The 21,593-nt window shown below is 35.8% G+C and overlaps 1 protein-coding gene across 1 annotated transcript; it reads left to right on the top strand.

The window, feature by feature from the left end:
* The first annotated feature begins 17,480 nt into the window (after window positions 1-17,480).
* On the top strand, window positions 17,481-18,035 carry LOC149221716 (embryogenesis-associated protein EMB8-like). Its single transcript, XM_089387455.1, has one exon. It carries the CDS (start codon window positions 17,481-17,483, stop codon window positions 18,033-18,035), a length of 555 nt encoding a protein of 184 aa, XP_089243581.1.
* Window positions 18,036-21,593: the final 3,558 nt, after the last annotated feature.

A 21,593-nucleotide genomic window follows, 5' to 3' on the forward strand; every position in this document is an offset into this window, starting at 1 on the left:
GGATTGTAGTTTCACAAGATATCATGAATAAGATGCAATATGGTATTTTTAATCACACTCAATGATAGGAATAACAATACTCTAGTCTTCTAAAATTTATTATAAGTATGAATAATACTAAATGTAAGTTGAAAATTGAATGGATCATTACAAAAATTCCTTAAGCTTTAAAAGATGTGAGGTTTCTATACCAATGGAAAGCTCCCTCCTCCCACACATAGGTAGATAGATTATTAATTATACATATGAATAATACTTAACGTAAGCTAAAAATCGAATACAAAATCACAAAAATTCCCTAAGATTTAAAAGATGTGAGGTTTCTATACCAATGGAAATCTCCCTCTTTCCACATATAGGCATATGGCTACCTAACACAAAATGGTCAGTCAACCTTGTAAAAGGAGTGTTTTCCACAAGTGTTAATCACCATGAGTAGAAACAGGTAGATGTTAATCCCCCTAGTTAGAAACAGATAGATGTTAATCACCCTAGTTAGAAACAGGTAGATGTTAATCACCCCAGGTGGAAACATAAACAATTATGTATTTCTAACAAGTCATTGTACCTTCCAACATAGGAAAATTTTTCTTCTTGGTCCTCTTAACCATTAACAAATATATAATCCATATATGCTACCACCAAACTCTATATAAAAAACTATTGTAATATAAAGCCAACATGTTTCAACCTAGAACAAGTTGGTATGAGAAATACACAAACTAATAACAACCTAACATATTCCAAAGCTTCATATATACATTATAAAGAATGCATCCTCTCATTAAAAAACCTTTCTCATGATCCAAGGAAAAATTCATCTTCCTCTGAAGGAGCTATAATAAAAAATGAGGAAAAAATTCTCTTGAAATGACAACAAGGTTCCATGTTATCTAAATATCAAACGATCAAAGGGAATAACTACAAGACATTCACCCAAAAGAATGGATATGAATATGCTCCAACCCAAAATATTCCCAAAAATCAATCATATACATAGTAAATACACAAATATTGAATGCATGCACAAGACAAATACATGCAATAACTTTGTAATCATATCACTGATATCTATGGAAAATAAATTTAGATTTAAGTTGATAAACAAATGAATTGTAAAACGCAACACAATTATTGATGATGTTTTTACACTCCATAATAGTTATTATCAAAATGGCACATTTGAACTTGCTAAATAAAAAATGATCATGAAAATACATAATCACAATAATATCCTACCACAGATGAGAAGTTTCATTCACGTACTATTATGTGTGTTACATGTGATATTTACTATAACTTTTATACACAACCTCGCTACCTTCATATTCCTTAAATCTGACCCAAGCTAGCACAACCCTAGTTCAATCTTGGAAAAGTTACAGGATTTACATATTCATATAACAAAAAACATAACTGGTAAATTAACCTTCTATGTGTATGGCTGAAAATATCGACTAACTTGATGAATTTATAAAAAGGTAACCACCTACTCCTAGATTGTTCCTATTGTCTTATAAAACTGTTGTTTTCAAATAAATTCCATATATACTAACAAAATCACAAAACAATATTTTGGTAGTTAAATTGCCATCAAAGACTACTCAATTAATTACTTACAGTAATCTTTGTAGCATATCCATGCAACAATATATTTTCAAGAAAGAGTACACACGTGTACACAACCCTTTGAGTTACCATTTAAGGTCAAATGTACAACAAAAGAGGTTCACTAGACATTCATTCATATTAGAATGGCTGAATAAGAAGATTGTTGGGCACGATGTTGTGTTCTATATCAATTTCGACACTATAATTGTTTCCTATCTTTCACAAGATAAATCATACACATGCATCATATTCAATCCTGTGAAAACATTTGGAAAAAAAACAAGGAACCAAGGATACCCTCAAACATCTCCTCTATATCATTATGCTTCTTAATAAAAAGAGATATTGAAGAAATTTTTGGCCAAAAAAATTAATAATAATATTAATAACAATACCAATCTAAATGTTGCTCATTTCTAATTCCATTATCACTTTCATTTGAGTCCATAATCATAACGTTCATTTCCATTATTACTTTCATGTGACTCCATAACAATACTGCAACATGTAATAGTTCTTCCTATGACCTTTCTTGTCATATGCACATGTTATAAGTAATAAATTTAGATATATCCTAATGAATTTTACTTCTTGTACTCTCTTATTTGTAAAGACAAAATTCTCTTTCTCATGATTGTGTCGAGACCTACTACGTACACTTTCATTAGAAGCATATAATCCCACAAGAGATTACCTAATCTAACAAATGAAACATATCTTCTTAAAATGCATAAACCAAATTTATTTCTGTGTTGAAATGAAGAGACCAACAAGAATAAGCAACAATCTTGCATAAAAAAAAATTGCAACAGAGTTAATGCATGATCAGAATCTAAAACATTCCAGGCAATGTGTAGCAAAGGTTCGTTGTAAATAATATCGAGGTAGAGTTATTCCACTCACTATTACAGATCCATTTGGGCACATCACTCCCATCATCCAGATCAGTGTTTTAGGGCTCATCAAACCCTAATTTCAGTTGCTACATGCCCTAAACTAGTCACCCTTTTGAATGCCTCCTTCCCAAACAGTTTCATGACTTAAAGATATCCTAAAATGATCTCTAAAGGGAGCAGCGCAGGTAGGCCCATGTAAGGGTTCACTACAGAGAAGTTGAGTCCATGCCAGGGTGCTCTATAGAGCACTTAGGCCCTATTTCACCTGCATTGGGCAAGATTGAGTGAAATTCACATAGGGTTTGGGGAATATTCTTATCTATTGGAGTCTTCTAGAATTTTCCCTCACTTATCAACTCCTATGAGTTCGAAAATGGATGAGGAACGAGTTAAGATGCATCCTATCCTCTCATCCCTTCCTCCATGGAACTAATTCTAAGTATGGAAGGCCATTCAATACCCCCATTTATGACATAACCTCATCCATCTTCCTATAAATTGAGCACTCATCTAAGTGATCAAGGGCTAGACTATGTTGAATTGTAAGGAGATAATGTTGCTATGAGATTTGACTTTGAGACAAGTATTGTTATGCTACAAGTTTGCCATGCTTTTGATGTGATGTGGATGGTATCAAAGCTGGAGGAGTGACTTCGAATCATACTTTATGGTTGTAATTCCTTCTTCTATTCAATAAAGTATTTAAACCTTTTTCCCATATGCTTATCTTGTTATATGATGCTTATATGTGTGAATGTATCTGATTCCATTTACGTGTATTCAATAGATCTTTTTCTTTGATCGATTCTTTGTCTTTTGTTGATGCTTACAGGTACTTATCAATTGTGTTACATACAGGAAGGAGCGACATGATTGATACAAAGGAGACAAGAGGAAAGCAAAACTACAAGTAGGTCTTCTCATCTTCTTTGTCTTATCTATTGCTTATAGGAAAAGGCTAAAGTGCTTTAAATTGTTGTTATAGATATGGCTACTTATATAGGGAATTAGTATTTATCCGTAGATACCAAATTCTCCAAAACAAATTGGCGACTCCACTAGGGAACGATCATCATTCCAAGTAGCTTATACACATCCTAGGACACTCTAGCAGACTTACTTGCCTTTATTGATCTTGTTTCATCCTTTTTGAAGTGTTTTTGGTCAAAATTTTCACTAAAATTCCTATTCTAGGAATGTGTTGTAACCAGAGCACCCTTGGTCAGGGGACAGTGCTCTGCAAAGCACCCTTGGCTTAGAGACAGTGCTCTACAATGCACTATCTCCCATTCAGGGCTGCGTTGATCCTCCTTAAGCCAAAAATTCTACCTTTGGCTTGATTTTTTCCAAATTTTCTTCTAAAGTGGTTTGCTGAAAGATCAATGATTGTTATGTCTCTGAAATCAACGTTGTATTTCCTTTGCTAGCCATAGTTTGGATTTTATTGATTAATGTTTCTTAAATGATTTCTTTGTCATTATCGATTCGTTGTCAAAGTTAGATTATAGTCAATTAATCTTTTCTCAAAAGAAAGTGTCATAAAAGTCTTCTTTTCTTTCAAAATGGAACTGTTGTAAAGTCCTTGTTCTTACAGAAAGATTGATTGATCATATGTGCATTAGTTTATTTTTTGTTCATCATAACATTAAGGGAATCGAAAAGAAAATATTGCATTATGCATTGAAAGAGTTTGTGTGTGCTTGATAGGAATAGTTAAGGAAATTGCATTAGATGTGCTCTTTGCTCTTTGTTAAAGATCTGATTGCTCTATCCCTTTCTAGCTAAGGTTTTGATTGTTCAAATTGAATGAGAAGAATGCTTATAATATTAGTTGCATTTTAGGAATTACAAACATACATCAAATGGTGAAACTTGAAAGGAAAATTCTAAGCAAGATCAACTTAAAAGTAACATCAATTTACCTAATGAAGCATTGTCACCTAACGAATAACATTTAGAGGTTCTAGGCTAGAGACATGTTTCGGCGTCATAAAACATAGCATTTTGTCACTAGCTTGTCTGTAATACATCCCAAGTGCGATATCTCATTCCACATACGTGATTATATCATAGCTCGTCCATGTACTTTCAGGTATATAGGGCAGTGTTACAATATGTAAAGTATATGGGAATGCTCTCACTGTGCGGTTTTGCATTAGACAACACTAATATGGATTGGGCCTCCACGTACTTTTAGGTATATATGAGAGGACAACACTAGGTTTCTATCCATCCTTAGGTAACCGAGTCAACGGCCTTGTACATTGTGATGCACTGAACACAGAATTCGAGGAGATTGCATGCCCGTACTTATCGGTTCACTCGGAGGTATTCTGCAGTTCACAGTTACTTGGTAATCCTTTTGCCTAGATTATCCCTCTTTTGTTTTGTTAAGTTATTTTGATTAATTTTCCACAGATAAAATCCTCCACGCTCGCTCCTTAGTTGATCTTAAGTTGAGACATATGGCAACAACTCCAGAGTCCACGGATCAAGGAATTCCTTTTGATAGGAATACTAATCCTTTTCCTCCTTTTGAAAATATTGGTGCTCCTTATATGGCTACATTGTCCCTTCCAAGATTTACCATTGGCTTGTCATTATGGTTGTTTTCAACCTCCTTGGTTCAAAATGACGTGATTTCTCTGCAATCTAGTACTCCTCCAATTGGACAAAATCAACCTCCAGTTGATCCTAAAGTTGACACTTTGCCTTCTTCCTCGATTGTTTCTTCCTTCCCTTCTTCCTCTTCGCCTCGTGAAAGTATTGGTACTAGTAACCAGGTGGCTAAGAAGAAGAAGAAAGGGAAGAATAAGAAGAAGAAGCAAATCCAGTAGAGGGGAAACCAAGCAACCATTGCTTTGAATGCAACATCTGATGAGAAACTGTCCATCAAGCCTCACAAAGTTCGATATCCATGAAAACTTTGTGCAGGAGACCATCTTCTTTGAAATTTTCCTGATATTCCTCAAATATTAGAAGAATGGTCTTCTCGTTCACATCATCCTGTGCCATCAACTTCTGGAGATCATGCTGGTGACACACCATCAACTAGTGGTAGTAAAGTTCATGTAAAGAAGGGTAAATTTAAGTTTCCTTGTAGGTTATGTGAAGGGAATCACACCATTCACTTTTGTCCCTATCTGGATGAAGCCCAAAATGTGTTGGATAACCATCCTACTTCACCGCAACAACTTCCATATGGTTACAGGGGACTCTTCCTTAATCCTTCATTAGTTGATGAATTGACTGACCAAAATCAACCGTCGATCAAACCCACTCTCTTTGAATGTTAATCCCATGAGTCTATACTTGACCAATCATAGGTCGAGGAAACAGTTGACTCGATTTCACCTTCAGTTAATCGTACATTTCCCGAAGAGAGTGAATATGATACCACTCAGGTTCTTTTTGTTTCTTTAGATTCCAATGAGCTTGGGGGAAACCCTCATGTTCCATCAAGAGAGGAGGAAAATATTCCTGTTCTTGTAACCCAAGGGGATAATTCTCCCATTCATATGGTACCCCCTCCAAGTAGTCTAGTCACTTCCTTTGATTGGAATCGACTGGCAGGATGTCATCTTCCTTCTTATGTGCCTTTCCAGATCATAGTACAGGTTTGTAATATGATTGTACCTGGCACTATTATAGATGAAGGTGCATCTGTGAGTACCTTTCCTCCACTACTTGGCAAGTGCTTGGTTCATCGACACTTGTGCCTATTACCCAGAATCTGTTGGCTTTTAACAGAGGAACCAGTGAACCATTAGGGATCCTTCCTCAGTTACCTATTACTTTGGGAGGAAAAGTTGTTTATCTCAATGTGATGGTATTCCTAGGCCCTTTAGATTACAATTTACTTCTTGGGCGCGTCTATGTTTATGACATGGGAGCTATTGTTTCAACACTCTTTTGAGTGATGCGTTTCCTGCATGAAGGCATAATTACCACCATTGACCAACTTTCATTTCCTGATCCAAATATGGCTTCCAGTCAACCATCTTCCCTAAATGGTATTTTTGTACCGATGGTATCATGCCTGCCACGGGTTAATTATGTGGCAACTCGTTATATGGCTACATCAACTGACGATCAATTTAGTGATGTTGTACATTATGTACGGGGGGCATTGCAACTAGATAAGTGATTCCTTGCTACGGATTGCTTCCAGAGCATTGTTCTCCCATCTAATGAGAACCTCTTGGAAGTCATGACATCTTATGAGTCATGAACAAGGGATATGTGGATAGTTCTTTTACTATGTCAACCTCATTAAAAAATGAACAACTCCCATGAGGATAGTTCCTTGTCTTGTGTCAACCTCGTTAAAAAATGAAACCAAGGATATGAGGATAGTTCCTGGTATTGTGTCAACCTCGTTAAAAAATGAAACCAAGGATATGAGGATAGTTCTTGGTCTTGTGTCAACCTCGTTAAAAAATGAAACAAGGAGTATGAGCATAGTTCCTTGTCTTGTGTCAATCTTGTTAAAAAATGAAATAAGGAATTTGAGTAGAGTTCCTTGTCTTGTGTCAAGCTCATTAAAAAATGAAACAAGGTCCCCTGGAGCAAAGTTCCAAGTTGAGTCTTTGATTAGATCTGATAAAATCCCAATCAAGTCTTTCACTTGATCTCGTAAAAGAACCTTCATTCCATCCACTTGATAGCCACGAGTAGTCTACTTAGGTGAATGTAATGAAGCTTGGGGGGCATGCACCTAGTGGTAAAGTTAAGTTTCCATGTAGGTTATGTGAAGGGAATCACCCCATTTAGCTTTGTCCCTATCTGGATGAAACCAGGAAGGTGTTGGATAACCGTCCTACTTCACCGCAACGACTTCCATCTGGTTACAGGAGACTCTCCCTTTCATCATATTGGGGACATGTAAACCAATCTCAAGCATAGTTCTTCATTTCAAGCTTGTGTAAAAATGAAACTGAATCCAAACATAGTTTTTTGTTTTAAGCTTGTGTAAAAATGAAACTGAATCCAAGCATAGTTTGTCGTTTCAAGCTTGTGTAAATATGAAACTGAATCCAAGCATAGTTCCCTATGGTTCAAGCTTGTGTAAAAATGAACCCATCTCCATTTTAACCCTCATGATTGCCATTCTATCAGCCTTTTCTGTCAAATGAGCCTTGGTTTTTCTCCTTCCATCATCACTATCTGCTTGGTCGATCATACGCTTTCACTTGGTTGTTTTACCCTTTTTGAGGCAAAATTGCAATGAGTGGTCTTATTAGCCAGCCTCTTCACATAAATCAACATTTTTTGAGAAGTTCCAACATCATCGGAACCGGCTGCTATCCTAGACACCACTCATTCCTCAAAGTGGAGTCCTCTTTAAGATCTTTTCAGACTCTCTAAATATGAAAATATTGCAGAGTGCTTGTCCTTTTCAACTCGTTAATGGGTTGGAAACGACATCTTTCAGTATAAATTTAACCCTTTTTTGGGCTGAGATAGATTATTTACGAAAAAGGAATATGTTAACCAAACATGGTCAGTAGGTTCTCTCTCATATTGTTTTACACTTTTTTGGGCTTGAGAGACAAATATACGAAAAAGAACTTGTGGAGTTTTCTTTTCGTCCCTTTTCAAACTCTCTAAACATGAAAAAGACTGAGTTATCTTTGTCGTTAAACTCATTAAAACATCAAATAGCGACAAACTTGTTCATATAGACAAGACTGAGTTTCACCTTCGATAGACTCATTAAAACATCACATAGCGATGGATTCACCCTAAGGGTGGAATTATACAACAAGAATATGTTATCCTCCTCAAGAATGATAAAAATAAAGAGGTACTGGTCAGCAATGGCTCAGGAAAATGGGAAAAAGGGTAAAACCACTTTATGGTAGCAGGTCACTCTTGAACATGACACTTTCACTTCATCACTGTGACTACTTAGGTTGGGTTATTAGCTTGATGGTTATCATACCATCCATCACTTTTTTTTGGGTCAATGCTACCAATTCATTTCATTGTCTCCGACATGTTCAAGAGAATTCATCTAGTTAAATTTCATCCTTTACAATAGCATAAACCTTCATTTTCATGACCGCCATTCCTGAACCTTGTCGGAAGTCAAATTCCGTCTCCAAAATCATTACACTCATTTCATGTCGTTGATGTGGGATACATCAAGGCCCTCTTGTGATGAGTTGTTTCTTGTCGACATCAGCATATTATCCAAGAAGTTGAATTAGAAACACCCTTTCAGTGCCTTGAGGCTTGGATACATCAATGGCAGGTTTCTTGCTTTCAGTGATAGGTTGACATCACTAGCCTTTGACTGAAAGACTTTGTGTGGTGTTTGACATCAAATCATCCATTCACATCATGCAAAATGTACTGCAGTACCTTGAGGATCATTATCATTATCGGTGATTTCTCTCGCATCTGTTAGCAACTTACATCATTAGCTGGTAATCAGACAGTGTATTCCCATGTTCGACTTTAGATCACATATTCACATGGTTAGAATCATACTTGAGCGAACGATTGAATGAGATAGCAAACCCCGGATCTAGTTTCATCCATCTGGGCTGCGATTTCACAAGTACTAAATCATATCTACAATGTCCTTACACTGATGGTCATCCATTCATGGGTCTATATCTGTAGACGATTGGCTATGTACATGCACTAAAAGTTTATATGCTGAGCATGGGTATGCCTTCCCTCAACAATTCATGAAAAAAATCAAAATATCATGATATATGTATTGTAATTGATGCAGATCACCTTCCACTTAGAAACCTCCTCATCACATCGTAAAGCATTTCATTCGACATTTACATTTTTCAACTTCATGCTTTAGGGGGCAGTTGTTACAGATCCATTTCGGCGCATCAATCCCATCATATAGATCAATGTTTTAGGGCTCATCAAACCCCAATTTTAGTTGCTACATGCCCTAAACAATTCACCCTTTTGAATGCCTCCTTCCCAGAGAGTTTCATGACTTAAAGATATCCTGAAATGATCTCTAAAGGGACCAGCACATGTAGGGCCATGTAAGGGTGCACTGTAGAGCAGTTGAGTCCATGCCAGGGTGCTCTATAGAGCACTTAGGCCCTCTTTCACCTATGCTTTCTGAGATTGAGCAAAATTCACATAGAGTTTAGGGAATATTCTTATCTCTTAGAGTCTTCTAGAAGTTTCCCTCACTTATAAACTCCTATGAGCTCGAAAATGGATGAGGAATGAGTTAATATGCATCCTATCCTCTCATCCCTTCCTCCATGGAACTAATTCTAAGTATGGAAGGCCATTCAGTATCCCCATTTATGACATAACCTCCTCCATATTCTTATAAATTGAGCACTCATGTAAGTGATCAAGGGCTAGACTATGTTGAATTGTAAGGAGATAATGTTGCTATGAGATTTGACTTTGAGACAAGTATTGTTATGCTACAAGTTTGTCATGCCTTTGATGTGATGTGGATGGGATCAAAGCTGGAGGAGTGACTTCGAATCAGACTTGATGGTTGTAGTTCCTTCTTCTATTCAATAAAGTATTTGAACCTTTTTCCCATATGCTTATCTTGTTATATGATGCTTATATGTGTGAATGTATCTAATTCCATTTACTTGCATTCAATAGATCTTTTTCTTTGATCAGTTCTTTGTCTTCTATTGATGTTTACAGGTACTTCTCAAATGTGTTAAGTACGGGAAGGAGTGACAGGATCGATACAAAGGAGACAAGAGGAAAGTGAAACTACAAGTAGGTCTTCTCATCTTCTTTGTCTTATCTATTGCATATAGGAAAAGGCTAAAGTGCTTTAAATTGTTGTTCTAGATATGGCTACTTATCTAGGGAATTAGTATTTATCTATAGATACCAAATTTTCCAACACACTCACCCATTCCATTTTTAAAATTTCTCTTTGTAGATTCATCTTGAGAATTTTAAACGATAATGCATTACTTAATAAGAATTTTGGAGGATAATTGTCTACCAACTTGAAGAGTGAGAGGAAGGTCAATCATCATGCAAATGAAGACAAGATTTAATATTTAACCTTCTCAAATTTGATCTCTACCACTTAAACTCTGCATCAAAGATAACATAAGCAATGGATAGCCTTTGCTAGCTCCATCCCTCACCCTGTAAAACAGATAACCAAAGTAATATTTATATAACTAAAGGCTTTGCACACAATTTGTTCAAGCATAATAACAAAAATATTTGAGTTCACATAAAAAATCATAAGTTTTCACACCAAGGTACTTCCACTTCTTTCCTGCCATATCCTGAGTTCTAACAGGTGTATGTATATTCATCGTCATATTTATCATGAATAAGTCCACGACTAACCATATGTGTATAGTGTCATGCAAATACACTATATTGTAGTAAAATTGCTATATCTTCATCATATTACTAACACATCAAGTCTAAGACTATCCATTTGTGTATCTTGTCAGGAGTGTAGAATATATTGCAATCAAAAAGGCATATCTGCAATCGAGAAAGAGTGAATTGACTTTATTTTCAAGGAAAATAAGTATTAAAAGTAAATTTAATTTTAGTTTTATCCCTAGGATTTAATATTGGAATTTCACTCTAAAGCATGAATCATTGGCCTTCAATACAGGGGCATAAATACCTTTGGCTCAAGTACTAAAGTTACAAAAGGTTGCAGGATACCTACTTTCTTCTTTATCAAAAACCTTTTTTTTCATATTTTGAATTGAATACTTTCAGAAATATTTTGTCCCAATTGTACTTTTGAATTCTAAAAATCTATTATACTATGATATATGCCCAAAAACAAATTTCTTATAAAATCCCTTCATAATCAAACACATACAATTTTCTTTGTTTCTAACCCCCCTGGATATTCCATTGCAAATAAATAAATAAATAAATAAATATATATATATATATATATATATATATATATATATATATATATATATATATATATCTTAACAACATTCCTATTTATCGCTTACTACAAAACTAATCAAATTTTGTCCTTTTTCAGCTTAATGTGGAATCCTTAATTTCCACACATTTAAAATTTTTTCTAAACATAAACAACTCTTATTCTCTCCCAACTTTTCTAATTTTTTTGGTGGTTGAATTGTACTTACATTGCCTTATCCAAACCGGAGCAGGTCATAAAGATCACGCTGCATTATCCATTTATTGAGTCCTCCTATCCCGATGCTTGCGAAGGCAAATTGACCTTCCATTATCAAGCCAAATCAAAAATAAGCATTGTTTATGTCCGCTTTCTTACTCTAACACACACTACACATTCTGAAATTACACTTTATTTCTTTTCATTTTGTTCCCCAGTAAAATTATACCCACTACTCCTAGCAAACTATATACTATTCATTATTCTCATTTAATAATGATGTAAATTTTGTCCTCAACTAGCAAAAGCCAAAAAGAAAATAAGAACACATATTTTGTTATTCAGATCAATAACACAATAAATTTGTATCAAGAACAGACAAAGAAGCTATTTTAATATTCAACTTTCAAATTTATCAAGTAAAAAGATCACATATAGCTTTTTTATGGTTCTTTTTTATATCATTAGTATAAGTTCAACCAATATCAACCATGCCCTTTTCAAATTATGTCCATGAGCTTTGTTCCCATTAGAAAAATATTTCTTTCGCCTTTCTTCCCTAAACAAGAAATAAGGCTTTTAATTCAAATAACCTCAAGCCTTGAGCAAGGTAGCTCCTTAACATTTAAGGTTGAACTTATCAAAGAAAATTAAATAAGTAAGAGTTTCATTGCAACCATTTAGATAAGTAATCAATAAATGGAGGAATACCTATTCCAATAGCTTAGTTGAGATGCTCCTGAGCTTCTGACTTTGTTGGGATGCTCCTCTTGACTACCCAACTAGATTTGCCTCCCAGCCAACTAGGAAGCAATTCCTAGCCCAGGGAACCTCTACAAGTTCCCTAGCCCTCCGAGCGCAAGTCCAACCAAATGTAGTGTGTCCAAGTTTACCAAACACTCTCTCGATCCAAGTTTGTTCTCTCCCTTCCCTTTCTCCACATTCTTTCCCCAAAACACAATCCTCCAAAACAAAATCAAGACCAAGGATCTCCCCTCTCCTTTCATCATCCTTTCCCTTTTATGCCTCTTCCTCCCATCCACCTCAACCACCTATCGTTAATGTCATGACTACCCCCTCATCCTTTAATTTAGTATCCTTGACTTTTCTTACCATATATTCTCCCAAGTAGATTTGAGAAGACATTCTGGGGATAAGATATTGATATTTAATTTGGAAATTAATTCAAGAAGACCATATCTTCTCCTAAGTAGATTTTGAGAAGACATTTTGGGGATAAGATATGGATATTTAATTTGGAAATTAATTGGAGAAGACCATATCTTCTCCCAAGTAGATTTTGAGAAGACACCTTGGGATATGGATATTTAAATTGGAATAAATGGAAGGAGACCATATCTTGTCCAAAATTAAATTTGAGAAGATAAGCTGGGAATTGAATAATAAAAATAATAAAATTTATATCAGGAAATAAATTTACAATTTCACAAATGTAGGTATGTACCAATATTTCTTGATAATTATAAGTCAATATTTTCATGGAATTTAAACACTAATAAAATTTGCATGATAAGATTAAGTAGGGAATTACATACACCCCTCCTTCGGAAAAATTCATCCTAAAGTTAGAGTGAAAAAGATACAAGGAGTTCGAAAGTAGTTTGACAATAAGGCATAACAATATAGAGAGAGATTTATAGTAGTGAAATTTAGTCAGTCAGGCAATGATACCACTTCCCATCAAGAGTCTCCAACTATTCTATATCCTCCTATCCTTCCTAACCTACTTCCATTCCCACCCTATCCATCCTCTGTTGTTATATCCTATGGCATCTGCTATACCAATCTAACCACTGATAAAGCCAATATGACAGAAGCGTCGACTATATCGACCTAACTTCCCAAACAGGCAACTCGCAATCGTCATCACATGTCTAGGGAAGCATGGCCATCACTGCCCTCCCACGATTCCATGTTTGGAGGTTACACGGTGGGAAATACCTCCACCCCTCCTTACAACTAGGGTCAACACCCTAATATGGACCACACTTCAGCGCTGGTTGGATACTTGTCATTGAATAATCTAGTCAGGTAGTCTTTCCACTTGCCATTTACATTTTACCCATGTCATAAGAGTGCATATCAAGTAGATACCAAATGTAATAGGACAATGTACATCATACCATTCCTCATTGGATGTCTCGACCTTCCCCAATGGAAGAGTAGATCTTGGTTATCATATAGTTCTTTCCAATCTGCAGGTTAGTTCTCATTCATGCATATATATAACAACAAACTAGATATAGATATGTGATATTAAACATCATATTATTAAGTCTAGTATCCACGTGTCAATTTTGTAGTTCATACTGGAAATAAATCTTACATTAGATAAATCATAATCTCACTAAGTCATTCATTTGATAAATCATATCCACTTAAGCCATACATGAAACAACAACAACTTTGATAAGTCATGCACTAGATAAATCATAACCAAGTAGGTCATATATCAAACATTTCAATCATCAATACCTAATCCATCTAATGATTTATATAAGTAGTTGCACCTGTCCAACTAAATGCATCAATATTACATAGCGTTCATAAATAAATAACATGGAACTACAAATAGAGCCTTAGCATAGGTAGCTATCTAAGTCAAAATGGACATCATAAATGGTCAAAAGTGAGGAGTAATTGCGACATATAGTCTTTGCATCATCCCGAGTAGCAGATATTGGGTTATACTTGTCCCATTGTATCTTAACTTGGTCCACAAAGTGATGCTTGAGCTATCGAACCGTATGGTATAATATGCATATTGGTTTGATCATTATAGTTCCCCCATCTGAGACCTATAATTCCCTCCAATCAAGTTTGTGGGATTCATCAGAAACATAATTTTATAGGACAAATACATAAAAACATCACAAGTTTTATGCAAGTGGGGTGGTAGTACAAGACAATAGGGCACTGGTCCAATTTTCTCTTTTATTCTAAAAGGTCCTATAAATCAATGTGGTAACTTCATACCTTTCTCAAACTGAATAGTGTTAGGAATAACTAAAAAATAAAAATAATAACTTGGTCCCCCACTTTAACACTTCAATCGGTACTATGTGCATCAACATAACTCTTTTTCCTATCTTGTGCTTCCTTTAAATTTCGTTGAATCTATCTTACCTATTCCTCCATTTTTTGGAACAATCCTATCATGACTATTACTGTGTCTTCCATCCTTTCATCGAGTCAATGGTGTCTTGCATGGCCTCCCATATAGAGCTTGATAAGTAAGCATCGTAATTAAATTGTGGTAATTATTATTATAGGAAAACTCTACCAATGGTAAGTACCTTTCGCACCGAGTCTAATTATCCATGACATACATTATAGGCATATATTCTATAACCCAATTTACTCCTTCAGTCTTTCCATCTATTTATAGACGATATGTAATGCTAAGGTTTAACTAAGTCCCCAACATTAACTGCAAACTTGTCCAAAATGTATATGTAAAGTGAGAGTTCCTATCAAAATGATCTTTGTGGGTAACCCATGTAGCTAGATAACTTCACCTATAGATACTTAAGCCAAAATGGGAGCAATATCTTAGACAAGGTAGTTAGCCACCTAGAGATACCAAATACATGGCCAAAATAGAATATGTTAAGGTTGTTTCTCCAAGAAGAGAGAAACTCATCCTTCAAGAGTAATCCATAAAAAAAGATAGATATTTTCAAATAATGATCATTACCACCTTTACAAGTGGAGTGACTTCAAAGAATATACCAAGGTAATTAGAGTCTTGTAGACAAACAATGTAGCTCCCCCAAATGGAAATAGTATAAATATGTTAGGGAATTATCTCCCAGGATCAACCAAATTGGCCATAAATAGTAATCCCATAGAAACATGTGCCACAATTGTCCATAAAGTTGTTATAACCTCCTCAAAGAAGTGGGGCGTCCTCAATCAATGTGCCAAAGTGTTTAAATGCACATGCACCAACACCTCTCCTATAAGGAATATGATAAATAGTTCACCCTAAGAGATTTTGTAATGAGGCTAGGACACTCTCTAATACAGTAATAAAGGATCTTCCCAAACCAAGAGAAAAAATATGATACAATGTGAAAATAACATACCAAGTGACCAAAACCATGGGTGTCAATGTAGAAGACAACCCAAGCAAGGTCTAAATGCCTCCAAATGCATGAGAAGATGCCAAATAAGGGGAATGATTTCCTCTATCAAGAAAATAACTACTCACAACCTGACACATCATAGCCAAACTATAAATATCCATTGGCATTCTCCTAACAAACCACAACCACTTTTCCATGTCATCAAGACATCCACCAAAAGGGACATCAATTATGAAACAAAGGGTGGGTGTACTACTTCAAGGTTCACCAATCAAAATCATGAAACAATAATCCAAGTGAAACCATATGAACACATGAAAACATGCCCAACAACTAATTAACTATGTCAAGGAGCAATAATTAACCAACAATACTTAAGGAAACTCTTAGTTGATGGATATCCCTCATCATAAATATGCTAAGGGTAAATCAAATGTTTTAGCAATGTTATGCAAGGCCCTCAACCACATTTAAAACACCATATGTGCTAGATGCAAGCCTCCAAACAAGAAATGATGATGCCAACCAAGGACATAATGTGCATTACCTAACATGGGATATCAATAATAAATCATAGTAACAAATGTTGTGATTATGTGATTTCGAGGAAAACGACACTAGGTAAGTGTGCATAAGAACAACTTTCATTACAACACCTCAGCACTCACCAGAGGTGATCAACAATGTCATGGGGAAGTGTCAAGGAAAATGTAAGAACAAACCATGACTTCCCTCAATAAAAGCATTAAGCTCCATCAAATAATCCTACAATTGCAAGCTTAGTATATAGAATATGTTAATTGATAGTCACTTATATAAGTGAATTTGGTAACAAGATATGAAAAAAAAACAATACTCCATGTGCAACATGCTTAGATAGGGTTAACAAAAACCCTCTAGCACTCAACCTTGATTTAAAAAGGAATAACTCTTTATTCAATATTGTAAAAAAATGATATGGGTTAGACTAATAAAGCAACTAATGTAATAACATGATATCAAAAGGCTAGGGAGATGAATTTCATTCACAAAGCTTTATATCTTTTTATATGAAGTTTTTTGTTTTTAATAAGATTTATATGTTCTAACATTGAAGGGGCTAGCTCAATTGATATATTCTTTTGATATATTTGCAACATCTTTAGGTTTTCTAGCAGGATTGGTAGTTCACGTTTCCTGCTCTCAAAGGCCACAATTGGCCGAACCCAGAGGAGCAATTGCAGGTGACTGGTTTTTGTTCGCAAACCCTACGCCCTTTAACAGGTTCGTGGTGCTGTGTTATCCGTCGATTGTGTTCGAAGACGGCTTGGAGAACGTTAACGAGAAATTAACGAAAGACAGTAAGCATTTTGTTAACTTATCGGGATATTCGTGTAAAGGAAGGATACCGAATACAGATGGGCGAGAATTTAGGGATAATAATGAAGAGGGATGTGAATTTATGTATCAAAGAATGTGTCTTAGTGCGGAGGATGGGGGTGTGATCATTCTAGACTGGCCTGTGAGTTTGGACTTGGCGAGGGAGCAGGGGCTCAATAGCACACTCTTGCTTGTTCCGAGAAACCAGAGGGAAGCAATGATGAAGTTGTCTAGGATTTCATGCAAAAAGTGATTCAACATGGTTATATTCCTGTTGTTATGAATCCCCGTGGATGTGCAAGCTCACCTTTGACGACACTGAGGTTACTTATACCAGCTGATAGTGATGATATCTGCATTACTATACACTTCATTTAAAGGTTACGACTATGGTCTACATTGATGGGTGTTGGTTGGGGATATGGAGCGAATATGCTAACCAAGTATCTTGGAGAAGCATCTGAGACAACTCCTCTAACGGCTCTGATATCTATAGGGAATCCATTTGACCTGGATGAGGCCACCAGATCATTGTCTCATTATTCAGTTCTTGACAGGAAACTTGTAGAGGGAATGAAAGATATTCTTCGGCGTAATAAGGTTATATTTCAAGGGAGGAAGAAAGGATTTAATATTTCAAGAGCATTGTCAGCAACATCTGTTAGAGAGTTTGAAATGGAAATATCAAGAATTGCCCATGGTTGTGATACAATAGAGAACTTCTACGCCAAATCAAGTTCTAGGGAAATAATAAAGAAGAATGATGGTGTCATGGCACCAAATTTTTCTATTCCACAGAATACAATAGAAGAGAATCCATTCACAATTCTTCTAATATATTCTTCAATTCAAACTAAATATGCCAATGCAAGTGGGAAGAATGCTACAATACAGTGGTGTGAGAATCTTGTGATAGAGTGGCTTGTGGCAGTAGAGCTTGCTCTTTTGAAGGGATGACACCCTCTTTTGAAAGATATTGACATTACCATCAAGCCTACAAATGGTTCAATCATTAAAAGGCACTTACCAGAAGCTAAAAGAAAAAATGTGCATGGGGCACAAAACCATGTTATTGATTCAACACTTGCCTCCAGTTTAGACAAATTTCTGGATTCTAATGACAGGGAGGCATTTGATGTTTTCAATGAAATGTATGTCAATGGTAAAGATGGAGCCCATAAATCTCAAGTGAAAAAGAAATCAACTAGTCTAAATATGATTCGGCAAAAAGAACAGGAAGAGATCACAAATACAGAACTTGAAAAGAGAAAGTTCACAGGCTTGTCTGAAAAAGGACACTCAACAGGGACAACAGATACAATTGAAGAATCACAGAGTGCCCAAGAAGAATTCGAAAGAGGTCAAGTTCTACAAAAAACAGAAATTATCATGAGGATGCTTGATGTAACCATGCCTGGTACTGTAGATGATGAAAATAGAAAAAATGTATTAAATGTTGTGGGATGAGGAGAGACACTTGTTATAGCATTGCAAGCTGCAGTGCCTGGAGAATTCTTTGGAAAGCTAACCACTGCTATTTCTAGAGCAGTCCAGGCTAAGGGAATAAATATGAATCTAACTGGGCTTGGTTTTCCAATTTCAAGTTTACCAAAGGATATGAAGTCAAATATCCAGGAAAAGTCTGTGGAATATAATGCAAAAGTAGAAGGCAATGACATGGACAATTTCCCTGGTCTTGAAGGTAAAGTTTCTGAAGGAGAAAATGTGACAGATGCTGACACTACAAGGCAACAAGAAATGGTCGATAGCAAGTCTAACACTGAAGGTTTCAGTGTGCATCAAAATGAAGAAGTGCTTCAAAATGCACACACGAAGACAAAGACTGAAGAAAATAGTTCTCATTTAGAATCTTATGGTGTTGATCCTCAAACAGGAGTTAAGTTAGAGCCTATGATAGAATTAGAGACCCGTAAAGTGGATTCTAATATTGAGCAAGTTGGTGGGAATTCCACACTGGGTAAGAAGATACAAGACATGCAAGAGAATCCTTTCAGAAATGGAGTGCAAGAGAAATAAAGTGAAGACAATGAAGGCATTGATGATCAATATAAGCAACAAAAGAACGAAAGTTCATATGGAAGTGGAGTGCATGCAGATGAACATGACAAAGGGAAGGAAGACACTGTGGAAATGGATGGAAAATATGCTTCTGAACAGCATCTAAAAAGATAGTCAACTCCCGATTCAAAGAATGATGACAAGAGCATGAGCAGTCCTGGAGATCAAGGTAAGAAAAACTCTGAAGCCAAACTTGATGACCTATCTCATCAAGTTGGTACAGGTTAATATGAGCAGAATAAAGGGAAATAAAACACAGAACTAGATGCAAAATCTGCAGTTGACAAGACGTCAAAAGATAAGGGATTTCTGATAAAAAAAATGATGAAAAGAGCATGAATTGTCAAGGAGATCATAATAAGAAAAGTTCTGACACTAAAAATGATGACTCAACACCCCAAAGTGGTCCATATTCTGTTCAGCCTCCTACAATTATTGTTAAAGAATATTTTGAAGCATTAACTGGGTTGGATGATTCAACTCAAATGGTGGTAACAAATGTGTTTGGGGTAATAGAAAATATGATTGAACACTCAGAGAAAGAAAATCAACATAAGCCAGAAGACAAGAAACCCATTATAAATCAAAACCAAGATCAAGACCATTCACCACCTCAAGAGGGATCTCCTGAGAGTGATAAAGGAAATGGATTAGGAAAGAAGGAACAAGTTCCAACTATTTCTTCAAATTCATTTGTTATTTCAGTTAACACAACGAAATTTATTGATGTTGCTAAGAAATTAGGTGACACCGGAAAAAAAGAAGAAGCATTCTTTCAGCTTAAATCAAGTGCAGCAGCAAATAGATGGAACTCAAGTTTCTCACAAGGAAAATTATAATCCATCTAAGATGAGAGATGGTGTTATACAAGGTATGGAAAACCAAAGTGCTAATGCTGTAAGACAAGATGGTAAGGACTCACAGATGATTTCAGTAAGTCCTAACACAATCAAGCACAGGGACAATTTTCCATGGCAAGCAAATGTCAATGACTTGGAGACATTCTTATGCCCCTCTGTAAAATACTATCCTCTGACCAATTCTAAACTTGACTATACAAATGATGAATCTACAAATGATATTTTCTTGAATATGTTCCAGAGGAAGGCCAGTGGAAGCTTTTGGATCAAACTGGAAGTATTCCAAATTCTACAAAGGTTTTGTCACAACATGATTCAATGAAAGTAAATGGTCTAAAGCAGCATAGACATTCTCGAAAGGATATGGAAATGTATATTGAGCCCTCATATATAATCTTAGATACACAAATTGCTTCTGATGAATTGATAAAAGAAAGTAGTTTGTAGAAGAGTCTTCTTCAGGAAGTTGAACAAGAGATAGAACAAGTAGAGGATTTATCGAATTTGATCAAAGAACTGATTGTCAATGCACTTAAGCTAGAAGTCAGTAGAAAATTGGGGATATCCCATATCAAGGCATTGTGGCTTAATCTGGAGGAAGACTTGTCAAAAGTGGTTGATGCAGTTGCATTAGCAGTAAAGCAAGATATTCAGAGGTATGGTAAAGTAAGGCCACATGAAACAGAAAATCTCAAAGACCTGAAAAATTGTGCAGAGAATGAAAGAAGTAAGTTTACTATTCTGCATGGAGAGCATGTTGTGAGTGCTATCTCCTCTATTTTAAGATACATTTCTATATTGGGTAAACTTATCCCAATTGGAGTTGTTGTTGGTACCACTTTAACAACTTTGCGGCCAGTTTTCTTTATGGTCACTCGGGAGAAGGATTTTTTCGATGCTGGAAATGATGTGGACCAGTCAGTGCCTCGTTCTGAATATAAAATAGGCAAAGCAAAAGGATTTTTGAGTAGAAAGGAGATTGGATACAAGTTTGATGATCCGAGAGAGACTTATAAACAACAGGAACCAATGCATGATAAAAAGCACCAAAATAAACATGCCAGAAGTATTGAGAAAAACAAGGAATTAATGGTCAAGTAATGGTGGGAGCAATGACCACTATGTTTGGTACAACAACAACACATGCAAGCCACAAGATGAAGCAAAATGTCTTGCTTAAAGGGATTGAGCATGTTCAAGCTACTATTGACTCTAGTCTTGACTACAAAAATGGAGGCCAACTAGATGACACTAATAGGAGTGTTGACACTACTATTGACACTAATGAAACTGGAAATGAAAAGATGAAGTCAAATATAGTAAGCAGTATTGTAGAGAAAGCAATGTTTGTTGCTGCCCCTATAGTTCCTACCAAAAGGATGGTGAATTGGACCATGAAAGGTTGGTTGTCGTATTGGTAGATTTGGGGCAAAAAGGCGATGTATTACGGCTAGTTGGTAAAGCTGCTTTGCTTTGGGGAGGTTTGCGTGGTGCTATGAGCTTAATTGATAGGCTTCCAATGTTCCTTCACATTGTTGAACGACCTTTGCACCAGAGGCTTCTTGGAGTGAGGTCT

Source organism: Pinus tabuliformis, chromosome Q (genome assembly GCF_031772625.1).
Source record: "Pinus tabuliformis cultivar Carrire ecotype Pingquan chromosome Q, CPIR1, whole genome shotgun sequence".
Lineage (NCBI taxonomy): Eukaryota > Viridiplantae > Streptophyta > Pinopsida > Pinales > Pinaceae > Pinus > Pinus tabuliformis.

Excerpts from the sequence above, each read along its gene's own strand:
- LOC149221716 (XM_089387455.1), top strand. The coding sequence starts at position 17,481 with ATGGGTGTTGGTTGGGGATATGGAGCGAATATGCTAACCAAGTATCTT.